This window comes from Melitaea cinxia, chromosome 5 (assembly GCF_905220565.1).
Source record: "Melitaea cinxia chromosome 5, ilMelCinx1.1, whole genome shotgun sequence".
Lineage (NCBI taxonomy): Eukaryota > Metazoa > Arthropoda > Insecta > Lepidoptera > Nymphalidae > Melitaea > Melitaea cinxia.
In genome coordinates this window covers 16,748,173-16,762,558 of record NC_059398.1, presented here as the reverse complement: position 1 = coordinate 16,762,558, position 14,386 = coordinate 16,748,173, and the positions used below count along the sequence as shown (strand labels likewise).

The 14,386-nt window shown below is 34.1% G+C and overlaps 2 protein-coding genes across 2 annotated transcripts; one reads left to right on the top strand and one right to left on the bottom strand.

The window, feature by feature from the left end:
- Positions 1-4,845: 4,845 nt before the first annotated feature.
- Positions 4,846-7,546, bottom strand: LOC123653890 (josephin-1). The gene is made up of 4 exons (XM_045589868.1): positions 7,249-7,546; positions 6,363-6,535; positions 5,850-6,030; positions 4,846-5,115 (listed from the first exon to the last, which is right to left on the bottom strand). The coding sequence occupies exons 1-4, from the start codon at positions 7,327-7,329 to the stop codon at positions 4,846-4,848; spliced, it is 705 nt and encodes a 234-aa protein (XP_045445824.1). The 5' UTR covers positions 7,330-7,546.
- Positions 7,547-8,568: 1,022 nt separating this feature from the next.
- LOC123653889 (fidgetin-like protein 1) lies at positions 8,569-13,699 on the top strand (the record flags this gene model as incomplete). Its single annotated transcript, XM_045589867.1, has 8 exons — positions 8,569-8,831; positions 9,337-9,449; positions 9,848-10,003; positions 10,330-10,463; positions 11,063-11,177; positions 11,796-11,908; positions 12,456-12,647; positions 13,538-13,699. Coding segments are annotated over 8 exons (1,206 nt in total), but the record flags the coding sequence as incomplete, so codon positions are not given.
- Positions 13,700-14,386: the final 687 nt, after the last annotated feature.

The window sequence follows — 14,386 nt, the reverse complement described above, 5'->3', positions numbered from 1 at the left end:
TTTGTTCAGTTCACAGTTATAAAATTAAATAAGTTTCTAAAATAAAGCCTAAGTTACTCCTTAATGCATCAGCTATCTACCAGTGCAAGTCCGTCAAAATCGGTCCAGCCGTTTCAGAAATTAGCCGGAACAAACAGACAGAAAAAAATGTAAAAAATGTTATTTTGGTATGTGTACCGTGTATTGTATCCATCCATATAGGTACATTTAGTAAAAAGCGGTTATTTGAATATTACAAACAGACAATCGAATTTTTTTATTTGTATAGGTGCTTAAATTAAAACCTGTACAATGCAAAATAATGATGACTGTTTTTACCGAAAAGTTCTATATAAAAATGTATGTAATATAATGTATACATAAAATTGAAATATCTGACTGACTTATAGATTGTAGCACACACAAATATTTTAATATATTTCCTTTATTGTTGTAAGCTTTAAAATATAGAACTTCGAATGTAAATATGCCAAGTCAAACCCAATAAGGGTTTAATGGCATTGTTACTCTTGAAATAAAAATATTCAATATATAAATTGGTAAATATGTAATATATATATTTTGGTAGTAGTTTTTATTTATATGTATATATAAATAAAACTACTACCAAAAAAATCTAAATAGGGCAGCAAAATTTTCTTCCGCCCCGGGCGGCCGACAACCACGTTACTGCTGAAGACAACCAAATAACGGGATTTTGAGCATCAATGTCTTTTATAGATGAGATGTTCTGTGAAATGTCTGGGTTATTTGGAAGAAGCTGAAGACAACCAAATAACGGGATTTTGAGCATCAATGTCTTTTATAGATGAGATGTTCTGTGAAATGTCTGGGTTATTTGGAAGAAGCTAATTAGCCCATAGTCCACTTATTCTACTTCACAGTCTGTAACGCTATTTATGATTTGTTTGTAACGTGTTTGTTGTGTCGGAAAAGCGTAAAGTTATTGCGGATTTTTAAGAGTTTCCCTCGATTTCTCTGGGATCCCAGCATCAGATCCTGGTTTCCTTATCATGGTACTAAACTAGGGATATCTCCTTTCCAACAAAAAAAGAATTATCAAAATCGGTACGTCCACTGTAAAAAATACAGTCGAATTGAGAACCTCCTCCTTTTTTTGGAAGTCGGTTAATAAAAAGTGAAGTAAACGTGGAGTCGTAGAGTGCAGACCGCAGAACTACAGGTTTGTAAAGCCAATGTGAAAAATTTTATACAGTGATACTATCTTTGGGTAGCGCTTTGTTACATTAACGCGCTTCAAAAATTTCTAATGGTAAGCGGTTACCTAGCTTCATTACGAAGCAGCCTATGGCTGTTCAAAACTTTGGAGTTGGTTTATACAATTTATCGAACACTTCGCTAGCGCGATTTAAAGGAGTACAGCGCCATCTAGTTAAAAATAAGATAAAACTTCGTTAAGAATTCTGAGTGTACTGAATAAAGAAAGTTTTTTAACCGACTTCCAAAAAAGGAGGAGGTTCTCAATTCGACTGTATTTTTTTTTTTTTATGTATGTTACATCAGAACTTTTGACCGGGTAGACCGATTTCGACAAATTTTGTTTTAATCGAAAGGTGGTGTGTGCCAATTGGTCCCATTTAAATTTATTTGAGATCTAACAACTACTTTTCGAGTTATATCTAATAATGCGTTTTTACTTGACGCTTTTTTCGTCGACCTACGTTGTATTATACCGCATAACTTTCTACTGGATGTACCGATTTTGATAATTCTTTTTTTGTTAGAAAGGGGATATCCCTAGTTTGGTACCATGATAAGGAAACCAGGATCTGATGATGGGATCCCAGAGAAATCGAGGGAAACTCTCGAAAATCCGCAATAACTTTTTACTGGGTGTACCGATTTTGATAATTTTTAATTTAATCGAAAGCTGATGTTTATCATGTGGTCACATATAAATTTTATCGAGATCTGATAACTACTTTTTGAGTAATCTTTGATAACGCAAAGTTGCTGGACTATTTTTTCGTCGATCTACGTTGTATTACTTGTCGATGTAATTGAAGTCGGTTTTTTTTTTTCGTTTGCGAGCAAACACAATTATTTATCTCATTGTTATACTTGCGGTCTACCCCGGATTTGCACGGGTAGTAAGTACATATATATAATGATTTCAAGCGATAGTAACGGGTGCAGCGCGAGGCTTAGTCGATTATAGCGAACTATCCATCGGTGTGAGATCTGCGATTGAATTATATTTACGCGCGGATTTTTTCCATTAGACGATAACTTCCTAAGATATCTGTTTAAATTACATGGTCTAAAGAAGGATCTCAATGTACATGAAATACACTTAAGGTAGCCTACGAATTTAAGACTAGTCTATATCCGTCTAATGTTCTCAGTACTTTTCAAATTACAGCATTGCACGTGAGATAATATTAAAAGTTAGAATGAGTACAAGTGCAGCGGCAGTTTCCTTAAAAGACAGACATTTTCAATCCGGGACTTTTTTGTAGACCTATGAAAGAGAAAATATCTTCGGTTTTCTGCAGTGTTTTTCGAAATCAAAAATTACTTTATTCAAGTAGACTCTAAAAGCACTTTTGAATCGTCATTTTACAAATTAAAATTATATTTGTTTCAATTAATTATTATAATTAAAAGTGGAACTACCGTCGATTCGGAATCTAGATTTTGCAGAGAAAAATAGGCGAGAAACTCACATATTATCATTCATAAATGGAACACAGACAGACATCTGCAGGGGAGTATAGAATAAAAAACAAAAGTATGCACTCTATTGAGTCAGATAATTTGCAGTAGGTATATGATTGTTTTACTATTAAACACGCTGAAAACACACAAGAAAAAATAAACATTGGAAAAATATCATTTATTTACAACAATATAGAGTAAAAGATATAAGAATCGAAATACATTTTCTGTTTACACAGAGTAGTGACAAAAACAGCTGCCCACACAATAGGCACAGAATACACCAAACCAGATGCTGCCTTTCTAAAGAATTTCAAGTTCTCACTTGAAAACAATTACACATCTAAAAATATAAAAAGTATTGCTTTTTATTTTAAACGATTTAATGGCCTCGATCCTCTCTCTTACCGTATTATTAAACATTAAAAACATGAAGTAAAATGATAAACATATTTAGATGATAAAATTAACTTTTTAATTTGTTTTGCATGAACCGTTCACGACGACAAGGTGTCGCGAGTCAGTTCTTGTGCCTTAAAAAGTAATGTCAATTAATAAAACAAATAACCGTAATACCGAATACTTTTTATAATAGCATATAATATAGAATAAAACGAATGGTAATTTCTTTTTTATAGTCTATTAATTATGAGATCTAAACACAAAATACCTATGAATGATTATTATCCAAAGAAACCTCTTCAGTTTCCTATTTAGGTATGATGCAATGAGGACAAAAATATTTATTATTATAATAATGTTTATCTACAACTAGATACTTTGAGCTAAGTGTCAGCAATATTAACATAACCAAGAGTAACAATTGACCAAAATCTTTATTTTAATTAACATTTTGTGATGATTAAACTTTGTGAGAAAAATATAATATGTGACATTAAGAGTTAGTCAGAAGTAACATTATATTGTGTATGTAAATATCTGTTATATTACAATTTGGTTAGTATTTTGGCGTTATATTGGATTAAAATTGTTCCATAGAGTTAATAAACGACAAATTTTAATTACTTTGAAACCAGTCACTTGACCTATAGTTCACAATTACCGAACTGTTTTCTTAATTACTTCTTAATAGATTTCTAATAGTCAATATTCTGAATGACTTTTAAATTCCTTTACACTTAATTTAGGTATGTTTAATTTGATATTTAGATTTTAAATATAAACTATTGGTTCCAAGTATACAAGTGTCTACTTGAGAGATGAAAGTACATATTCAGATTATTTCTAGATAATTTTACTTGATATATTTTACTTTAAGTCCGTGTTGTTAACCCAAGGAAATGTTTATAATTTATTTGTTGCAATCGCACACATCATTTTAACGATGTACTGAGTTTTATAAGATCAAAAGTCTTCAATATTATGTACATATTATTTTAAACACGACTATACACTATATGTATATATATGTATGTAATTACATCTTATTAAATATAAATAATAGTCTATTAAAGTTACTAAATATTCAGTCCCTTAAAGATCTAATTTATTTAGGCCTTTATCTCTTAATGAGAGATGAGACATCCATAATGTAATAAAAACTTATAAATTTAACAACAAAACAAATAAGAAAACAAAAAATATATATCTATTTAAACAAGAAACAAAAGATCTTTAAAATAATCCTAAAATTTATAGATAACATTCAAAATTAAGTACACAATGAATAACTTTCAAAACATTTAAACAGTAATATCTTGTATTAAAACACCAATAAACTTGTTTTGACATGTTGTATGTAAAAACTGAATAATGATATACATTTGTATTATATGCATGTGCATAATTGAGTCTACTTAAAAATGTATGTCGGTCACCAACCTGTCAGCCCTGCGTGGTGACTATGGGCAACACACATCAGTTCACACCATTTTTGGCCCGAACTTGTGGAGGCCTATATCCAGCAGTGGACTGTGATAGGCTGAAGTGATAATGATGAAAAATGTATGTCTTGGTTTTCTTGTTGAAATGTTCGTGAAATACTATTATATAAACAGTGTGAATAATTGATAATAAATGCAAATAAATAATGGATGACAAAATTCTTCTTAAAATCCTGACACTAATAAATATCTTATGTTAATTAGTCACACAAACACACAACCTGACCGACAGAGATTGCTCTGTGAGAATATTTTTATACACTTAATAGTTTTCATTATTAACAACACAGTTCGTGACCTCGTTTAGCCGCAGGCATTCAGAATCACGGTTATTGTAATCATAGGAAGGGCTGTCAGGACTTGCACAGTGAACGTCAGATTCTTTGTGGTTGGAAAGTGAGTCCTGTTGGTTTTTAAGAGTGTACTGATGCATCCACAACTGTTTCTCTTCAACTTCTTTGCTCACAACTATGAATAATTCCTTTTCTTTGCTGTCCAATTGTTCCTTTAAATACGCTATTAGATCACTACTCTGTAAAAATTAAATAAAATTTTTTAGATACAAATGTAGACAAGAACCTAGCCCCTAGACCCAGCGTCTTGCCTCATTCCATATATAATATTTTATGAAATAACAAATTTCGAGAGGAATATGACATAATTACAACTTAAGAAGTAATAAACAAAAATTAGCATAAAAGGTGTCGACAAAGAGCGACATTATGTGACAGAGGTTTTTTTTAATATAACTAGGTCAGTGAACAAGCCTGCAACACCAGAAGAATCCCAAACGCGTTGCCGACCCAATCCCCAATTAGCCCCCCCCCCCCAAGAGCTCTGGTCACCTTACTTACCAACGGAAACACATTACGGCTTGGAAGCAGTATTATTTAGCTGTGATCTTCTGTAAGGTTGAGGTACTACTCCAGTCGGGCTTCTCCATATTTTGAGCAGGAAATTCCTGCTGTGCCCTACCTCAGTTAAGGTTTCACGGTTTACTAAATTTTTTGACACTACATTTTAAAGTATGTGTATTATAAGTATTAAAACAGAAAACTGTTTTGCTGGTTTAATTTAATAATTTGTATGCATAAAACTGAAAAATATGATGTCACATTAAGTAGGGGTGGTCTCATAAATGTGACCAACTGTGACAAAGATGAGGGCAGGATCAAAAAATCATGAAATTTGTGTGACGTAATTTATGGGTGGCCCCTAATCAATGTTTGTAATTCTACAATTTTTCTTAAATACATCACAACATACCCTTCCTATTAACTGTGGAGAGTCTAACTTAGAATCCAGGTTATAAAAATTGCCCTGTATCTGCCTGATGGTTATCCAGTGCCGTCGTCGTAAAGGTAACATCACAAAACCCAGCTTATAATCTGATGGCACATTTAAAATAAATCCACATATATTTGATAGGTCGAGACAGCCAGGATCTCTGAAACGTGATTAAAACATATTGTTAGTTAGGTTTTCAGGTTCCACTGAATATCAGCACTGTGGTTTGTGCTTGGCTTAATGCTGAGTAAAGTATAATTGTTTTAAGTTGTTATTGAATATAAATTTTTTATTGCTTTCTTTCTTTTTTTCAGTTAATTGAAACAAATATAACTAGCTTACAATTAATTTATAATGGTATATTAATATAATAATTATTAGTATTTGTAATATCAAAAAATATATATTTCGATGATGCTTGTGCTTCATAAGCTTACACAATAAACATATATGGGCACTACATAATAATAGTAAAAGAGTAACGAATCTTACTTTCTTTTATCGAACCATACAGCTTCACAGCCTTTCTTCTGAAGAGCAGCCATAATTACATTGATGTCATAGTTGCCAAGGCCTAGCATAGATCGGTGGGGATTAATCCACACATTTGGGGACAGTCTACTGCATATTGTATCCAATTCTGACTTTGAAAATGTGTTACGTGTCTAAAAACATATAATACAAAAAAATTCAGAACATATTTATTTATTTATTTACACTTTATTGTACACCAAACAAGAAATAAAATAAACAAGCAACATTAACAATAATTAGTAGAAAAATGTACAAAAGGCAGCCTTATTTTTTAAAAGCAATCTCTTCCAGGCAACCGTAGGGCAAAGGAGATGATATATTGAAGGTGAACATATGTTCTAACCGCCGATATAGCCGACCGATGGCGGGATAACCATCCAACTGCTGACTTTAAAATACACAGGCCGAAGACGGGCAGCAGCGTCTTCGGTGCGACAAAGCCAGTACTGCGGTCACCAACCCGCCTGCCCAGCGTGGTGACTATGGGCAAAACACATGAGTTCACGTTATTTTTGGCGTAAACTTGTGGAGGCCTATGTCCAGCAGTGGACTGTATAGGCTGTAATGATATGTTCTAAATTGAAATAATTTCAAAATTAAAAAAAACGTACCAAAGGAACGAAATTGTAATAGAAAAATACATATCTCATGTATTAATTAAAATGTAATCAGCTTTGAATATTCTATCGATATTAATACAAAATAAAAAAATATAACAGGGTGTTAATTGAATTCTAACGACTATAGCGAGCCAATTTGTTTACTTTGGCTTGTCGACTGAGATTTTTCACGGTCGGTTTCTGCGTGATGATAAATACACTTATAAACATGTAGTTACACTCACCTGGAATAAATTATTAAGGGCATGCAAAGCACACAGTTCTTTTTCTTGTTTTTCGTGATATATTTGAGATTTTGAGCCCATTTCGCTTAAACATTTATCATTTTGTATTTAAACTGAAAGCTTATTTATCCAACTAAATGAAATATAATTCGTTTTAAATATAAACCTTTGCACACCATTAGCAAGTATAAAATTTATAAGATATTTTGTTAATTAAAATAATAAAATAGAACAATTTTGGGACAACTTGACAATTTTATTGACTTGACAACAGACTTCAAAAAGGTTCTGATTTACTCTGTCTGTCTCTGTCAGTCTTTACTTACAAAAAAGTACCACGTACCACAGATAAGTGGTACTGTCTATGACCAAAGAACTCTGTCGCTTACGATGGGAGGATATGACATAACTTTTGACATATTGTCAATGAGTATAAATCAAATATTTGTCATCTTAGTTATGGTTCTATTATTCTATAATGTTTTGCCGCCAAAAATCCAATTTAAAGTAAACAGTGAGTAAACAATTAAACATCACCGTCGGTCAACAATTATCACATCGATACAATTCGATTTGTTGTTTTTTTACACAATTAACATTTTCAAAATACAACAAAAAATGAACCACCCTCAATCCAGTTACAACAGTGATGATAACTTGTTTTTAATAAATACAGACACTGTACATCAATATAAAAATTCTCTTAAAAGGTATGTTCGTACACTTTCTACTGGTTGATTTTGGTGGTTTTTATTTATTTTTGAGTCGATAAATTTTAGTTTGGATTATATTTTAGTTGCTCCAATGTAACGTCAAATATAATGTTAGAAGAAGCGTGGAAAGCGAGTACCAAACTATTTGTTAAAAATACAGATCACGTATTAGACTGTGCGAAGGAACTTTTAAAAGCTTCTACTAATAACGGCCATCAAAGTTGGACTTCTTCTCTAAGGTAAACCTAAATGTATATTATTAATAAGAATAAAAGATTTAGTAATTAAGGAAAGATTTAGTAATAAGAAACAAAGTGTTAATCCTCCCATAAAATTACACTAACATAATTTAAAACATTTCAGTAATCTACCAGACCCATCATTGTTATTTGAAAAGTCTATACTGCAGTGTCAATGTTTGAATAATAATAACAGTCCACAAGCAAATAGAACAAAATTTTTATATCAAAATGAATGTACTTGTTATGAATTATCAAAGTCAAATAAATCCGAAGCATCATTTTTCAAACCCTTGTACTCTGAGAATTCAAGCCAAGAATCAATATCTGGAGATGATACGAGGCAATTTAAGCCTAAGTTTAGTTGTATAAGACCGAAAAAAGTTATTTCTGTACCTAAAAATGTAACAGACACTTCACAAAAAGTATTTGATGTAGAAACGGAAAGGACTTGTGTAAACACTGACGTTGAAATGGAAGATGAGGACAAAGCACACAAGAGTAAAGTAGCTAAAATCACATTTAAAACTGCTAAGGAAACGTTACTTGCGTCGAATCCAGCTGCCAGACGTACTTTGGGTGCTTCAAGGAAGGCTCAAGCTAAATTTGTGTCTCCAATGCTTGGTGCTCAGTAAGATTTGTTCATTTATATGACATTTACTTACTTATTTTAATTTTTATAAACAATATTTATCATGAGAATTTTGTATTGATAAGTTTTAAAACTCTTATGTCTACAACAGACTTATATGTTAGGTTCTTGGTCATAATACGCCCTTGATATTTGCCAGCAGATACCAAATTCCCTTGATCTTGAGAAATGTGATGAATATTCATTTTTGTATATACATCAAATATTAAGTCTGCTGAAGCTGCCAGACATACTGATTGACTGGCTTAATTATCTTACCTCAGAGAAAATCACGTGTAAATAGTAATGGTCTCAAGCAGTATTGTGTTCCCGTGGTGAGCAAGGTGACTAGAGCTTCTGATTGGGAGTAGGGTAGGCAATCCACTTTCGAGCCATACAATTGTTTGCAGACCTTGTAGTATATGAAAAAAATATATATATCTATTTTTAATTATACTGGTTAAAAAATTAGAATATAATGAATGAGTATATTCCTTTTTCACAGAGAAAAACAAGAAGTCAATGAACCTGCAGTAACAGACGAAAGATTGAAACACATTGATCCTAAAATGATCGAGCTGATTGAGAGTGAAATTATTGACAAGGGAGCTCCAATTTGTAATTAAATTTAAAAACTATTACTACTATTACTACATATTTATGTCTATAATAGTAGTGTAGAAAATTCTGTACTGACCTTCTTATTCGTAAGGCAGGAAAAAGTTGTCTCTCAATAAAAAATAAAACAAAAAATACTACTAATGGTTTTTTAGTTTTTTCGGCAGTTTAATTATTATTATTTTTTTTAAAGTTTTTATATTAATAAAATATTACTTAATTTTTGTTTACTGATACACTAGTAATTCTCAGTATGAAAATTAGCAGCCAAACCACAAAAGCGCAGCATGATTGACTAGGCTAGACCCTTTAGCTTTTTGAGAAAAAAGCTAAAGTCCTGCAGTAGGATGCTTACAGTCTATTATAGTTTAGCAATATAATTTATAAAATAAACCCAGGCTGGGAGGACATAGCTGGTCTGCAGGAAGCCAAGAATGTGATCCAGGAGGCTGTGGTGTGGCCACTGTTACGACCAGATATCTTCACTGGCCTGCGACGACCACCACGTGGTGTCCTTCTATTTGGTCCACCAGGCACTGGGAAGACTTTGATTGGTTAGTGGATATATTTATAAATTAGTGTAATAATTTGTCTTCTTTATTATTTTTATCCTAATACATCTGTATTATTTTAAAATTAACTTTACCTAATTTTTACCATCTTAAAAAAAGAGAAGGGTTTTATTTGATTGTATTTTTTTATATGTTACCCTTTCACTTTTTATTGGGTGTACCGATTTTGATGATTCTTTTTCATTCGAACGCTGGTTTTTGTCGTGTAATGGAACCCCATTTTAATTTGTGCAATATATAACAAGAAGTATTTAGTTATAAAATATAATTTCTTCAAGTACTCTCGAATTTTAAAAATGTTTAAATAGGCAAGTGCGTGGCGGCGCAATGCCGAGCAACATTCTTCAGTATCTCTGCTTCATCATTGACATCCAAGTGGATCGGAGACGGAGAGAAGATGGTGCGCGCGCTGTTTGCAGTTGCGCGCTGCCACCAGCCGGCGGTGAGCATGCTACATTGTTACTATTTAAACACCAGTAATAATCATACAATTATCAATAACTACCACAACCAATGACTAATGTCGCCAGGCATTGTCATCACAGTATGTGACACTGCCACTTTCGTTAACAACAATTCTACTACATATAACTGCTGATCAAACCGTTAACAACACTACCACTACCGTTAATAACACTACCACTACTGTGAATAACACTACCACTACCGTTAACAACACTACCACTACCGTTAACAACACTACCACTACCGTTAATAACACTACCACTACCGTTAACAACATTACCACTACCGTTAACAACACTACCACTACCGTTAACAACACTACCACTACCGTTAACAACACTACCACTACCGTTAACAACACTACCACTACCGTTAGCAACACTACCACTACCGTTAACAACACTACCACTACCGTTAATAACACTAACATTACTGTTAACGTTTTTTTTTTTGGTATCGCAGAGGTTGTTTACGATACTACGATTACCGTTACCAATATTACTACTACTGTAAACGACACTAAAACTACCGTTTATGCATTGAATCTTTTATAAGTAATAAATGTTCCGCCGCCAGGTGATATTCATAGACGAGATCGACTCTCTGCTGAGCCAGCGCGGCGAGGGCGAGCACGAGGCCAGCCGCCGCCTCAAGACCGAGTTCCTGGTGCAGCTGGACGGCGCCGCCACCAGTGCGTGTCTGAACCTCTCACACACACACACACACACACACACACACACACACACACACTCACACACACACACACACACACACACACACACTGCGACAGTTACTGGACGCGGGGAACTTAAAGACAAGTGGTCGGATTTCATTCCAGTATGCTGCTGCACTATTGAATGGTTATCCGTGCATACTTTCCTCAAATGTTTTCCTCCACCGTCTAGTTGGGATCATTTGCATAAAATTGTTTAGGCGTCCGTAAATTCGTCACGTGGAATTTTATTTTTGTCACACTAAGTCACACGTTCAGTGACCACTAATAAAATGTTACGTCACAAAAACGAGCCCCCCCTTACCCTTGTTATAAGTGACATTTTATCGTCATGAAAAAAATTAAGAACTGTCACGTCGACAAAAAATAATGAAGTACGAAGTCACATCACCCCTTTCTCATTGTCACATCACGGAACTCTGAACAAAACCCCCATCTTCTTATTTTCAAACGCATTTTCTAGACGACCCCTAGCACTTCAAAACGTCTGGTTTTTACTTTGGCTATCTTTGCTCAACATTGTCACCTTAAATAGGCGTATATGACACAATATGGCTATTATTATATTTGTTACAGGCGAAGACGATCGCATACTAATAATCGGTGCCACGAACCGACCTCAGGAGCTGGACGAAGCCGCGAGACGGCGACTAGTTAAACGACTGTACATTCCATTGCCGGATGTCGAAGTTAGTATGAATAAAAAAAATCTTTTAATAAGGTTAAAGACCGCTGCATACGTAACATGCACGGGATGGGGACTGAACGTGGTTAATAAACACTGACGTGGATTTTTGATGCATACGCACCGTGGCAGTAACTCAGTAACAGTAGGTAAATGCACGTGCTTCCCTACTTTAGCTCTCCGAAGCGAGTGAAGTGGCTGTGCCCAGCTGCCTACATACCAGGATCACGGACGGGGCGGATCACGCGTGGGGCGGGACGTGCTAAACATCGTCGCCGACGTTATTTTTTAACTGACTTCAAAAAAGGAGGAGGTTACTCAATTCGACCTGTATATGTATTTTTGCAGTAAAATTTCTTTAATATCATAAACAGCTAAAAGTTCTGTAAAGCGTAACAACTAAATTAAAACTATTTTATTGTACCTCATTAATATTTAATATTTGCACATCGTAAGGTAGAATATGTTCGATTATAGTATTGTTAACCTTATATCAAATTAAAAAAAAAAAAACAAAATTATACTGTTGATAATCTGTATAATTTCTCCAGGCGCGGACGCAAATAATCTGCAACCTGCTGCGGCACGAGGCGCACGCGCTGTCGGGCGCGCAGGCGGCGGAGTGCGCGCGCCTCACGGCCGGCTACTCGGGCGCCGACATGCGGGCGCTGTGCGCGGAGGCCGCCATGGGGCCCCTGCGCGCGCTGCCGCTGGACCAGATCGCCACCGTCGACACTGCGCACGTATGCCTCGGACATATCTCTAATTGTTTTATTTGCAAAACAATTTTCCTTTTATCGTCATGTCTGGAAGAACTAATTTCTCGGCAATAAGACCGAGTTCAGAGTCCGAGAATAAGCGGCGTCTTCGGTGCGACAAAGCCAGTACTGCGGTCACCGACCCGCCTGCCCAGCGTGGTGACTATGGGCAAAACACATGAGTTCACGTTATTTTTGGCGTAAACTTGTGGAGGTCTATGTCCAGCAGTGGACTGGTATAGGCTGTAATGATGAAGACCGAGTTGTAGAACTTTTGATGTAATACATTTTATCTTTAGGTCCATGTTTTGATATGCCATAAAAGGATATTGTTATCCTACTAGGTGTGCTCCGCGGTTACAGCCGCGTTAATTTTTAAGAAAAAACGTACGATAAAATATAATTCAGCTTTCCACGGTAAATGGACTTATCTAACATATCAAGAATTTTTCAATTTGAACAATTACTTCCTGAGATTAGCGCGTTAAACAAACAAACAAACTCTTCATTTAATATACTAGTATAGATGATGTAAATAAAAATTAATCGCTAAATGTGTAGCTAATCGAAACTCGAGATAGGCTGGACCAATTAGGCTGCTATTCACTATCCAATAAATAGTAAATCATCAGTAATATTTTTCAATAAGAAATCCCATTACGCCAGTAGCTGATTTGCACCAGATTAAATTAATATGATAGTATTTGATGGCTTATAATAGCTGGAACAATATTGTTCGCAATAATATCGTGATAAGGCGAACCTTGCATAAGTTTACGCAATGTGATTTTTAAAATAAAAAATTAAGAATGTATTATATCATATATGCATGAAATTGATTTTGTAAATATATATATTTTTTTATGTCACTTTAGGTGCGTCCAGTAAATATGCAAGACTTCAAAATGGCACTTCAAAGAGTTCGACCCAGTGTCTCGCAGGACGATCTCACTCAATACATTAAATGGAACAACACTTACGGTCACGGATCTTAATTTTATTCAATACTTTTTTATAAATAAATATAATTTTGTTAATTTGACTTTTATTTAATTTTTTTTTTTTTTTTTAATATAAAATTAATCAAAATATTTTTAAAGAGAAAACGATTTCAGTTTTGTTATTGTCGTAAACAAAAAATAATTTAGTAAATCGACTAAAATATCAGGCTTTGAAACACTGAAGGCACAGTTTGCAGTAACCCTGCTTTCTGTTCGGCGTGTTGCGGGTTCGATTCCCACCTGAGTCTGGGTGTACTATTTGTATTTGTAAGTTTATATATGTAATATTTATATGTATAATTATTAGAAAAAGAACTATATAGCTATATAAGTCTGATTTTACCTATAACCTTATAACACAGGCATTAAGTTGCTTACCGTAGGAATAGATGGTCGTGTGTATATGTTATATTAAAAAATATATATATAATAATAATTGTTTCTAGAAAAAATGCATTTAGCGACATTTGACATCTTGAGCACTAGTACACAGCAACGCGTGGCTGGGTCAGCTAGTTATTTATATACACCCGTTTTAAATACCCCGCCTTCCTATGCCTGTAATAATGTCAGTAAAATCATGGGAATAAGTGTTACTACTTGTAAAATATCAGAATATAATTATAATTTCTACTTGCTTGAAAAAACTTGAAGCCTGAAGGGCCTGTATTTTACAAGTCATCATCATCATTGCCGTCCACTGCTGGACATAGGCCTCTACAA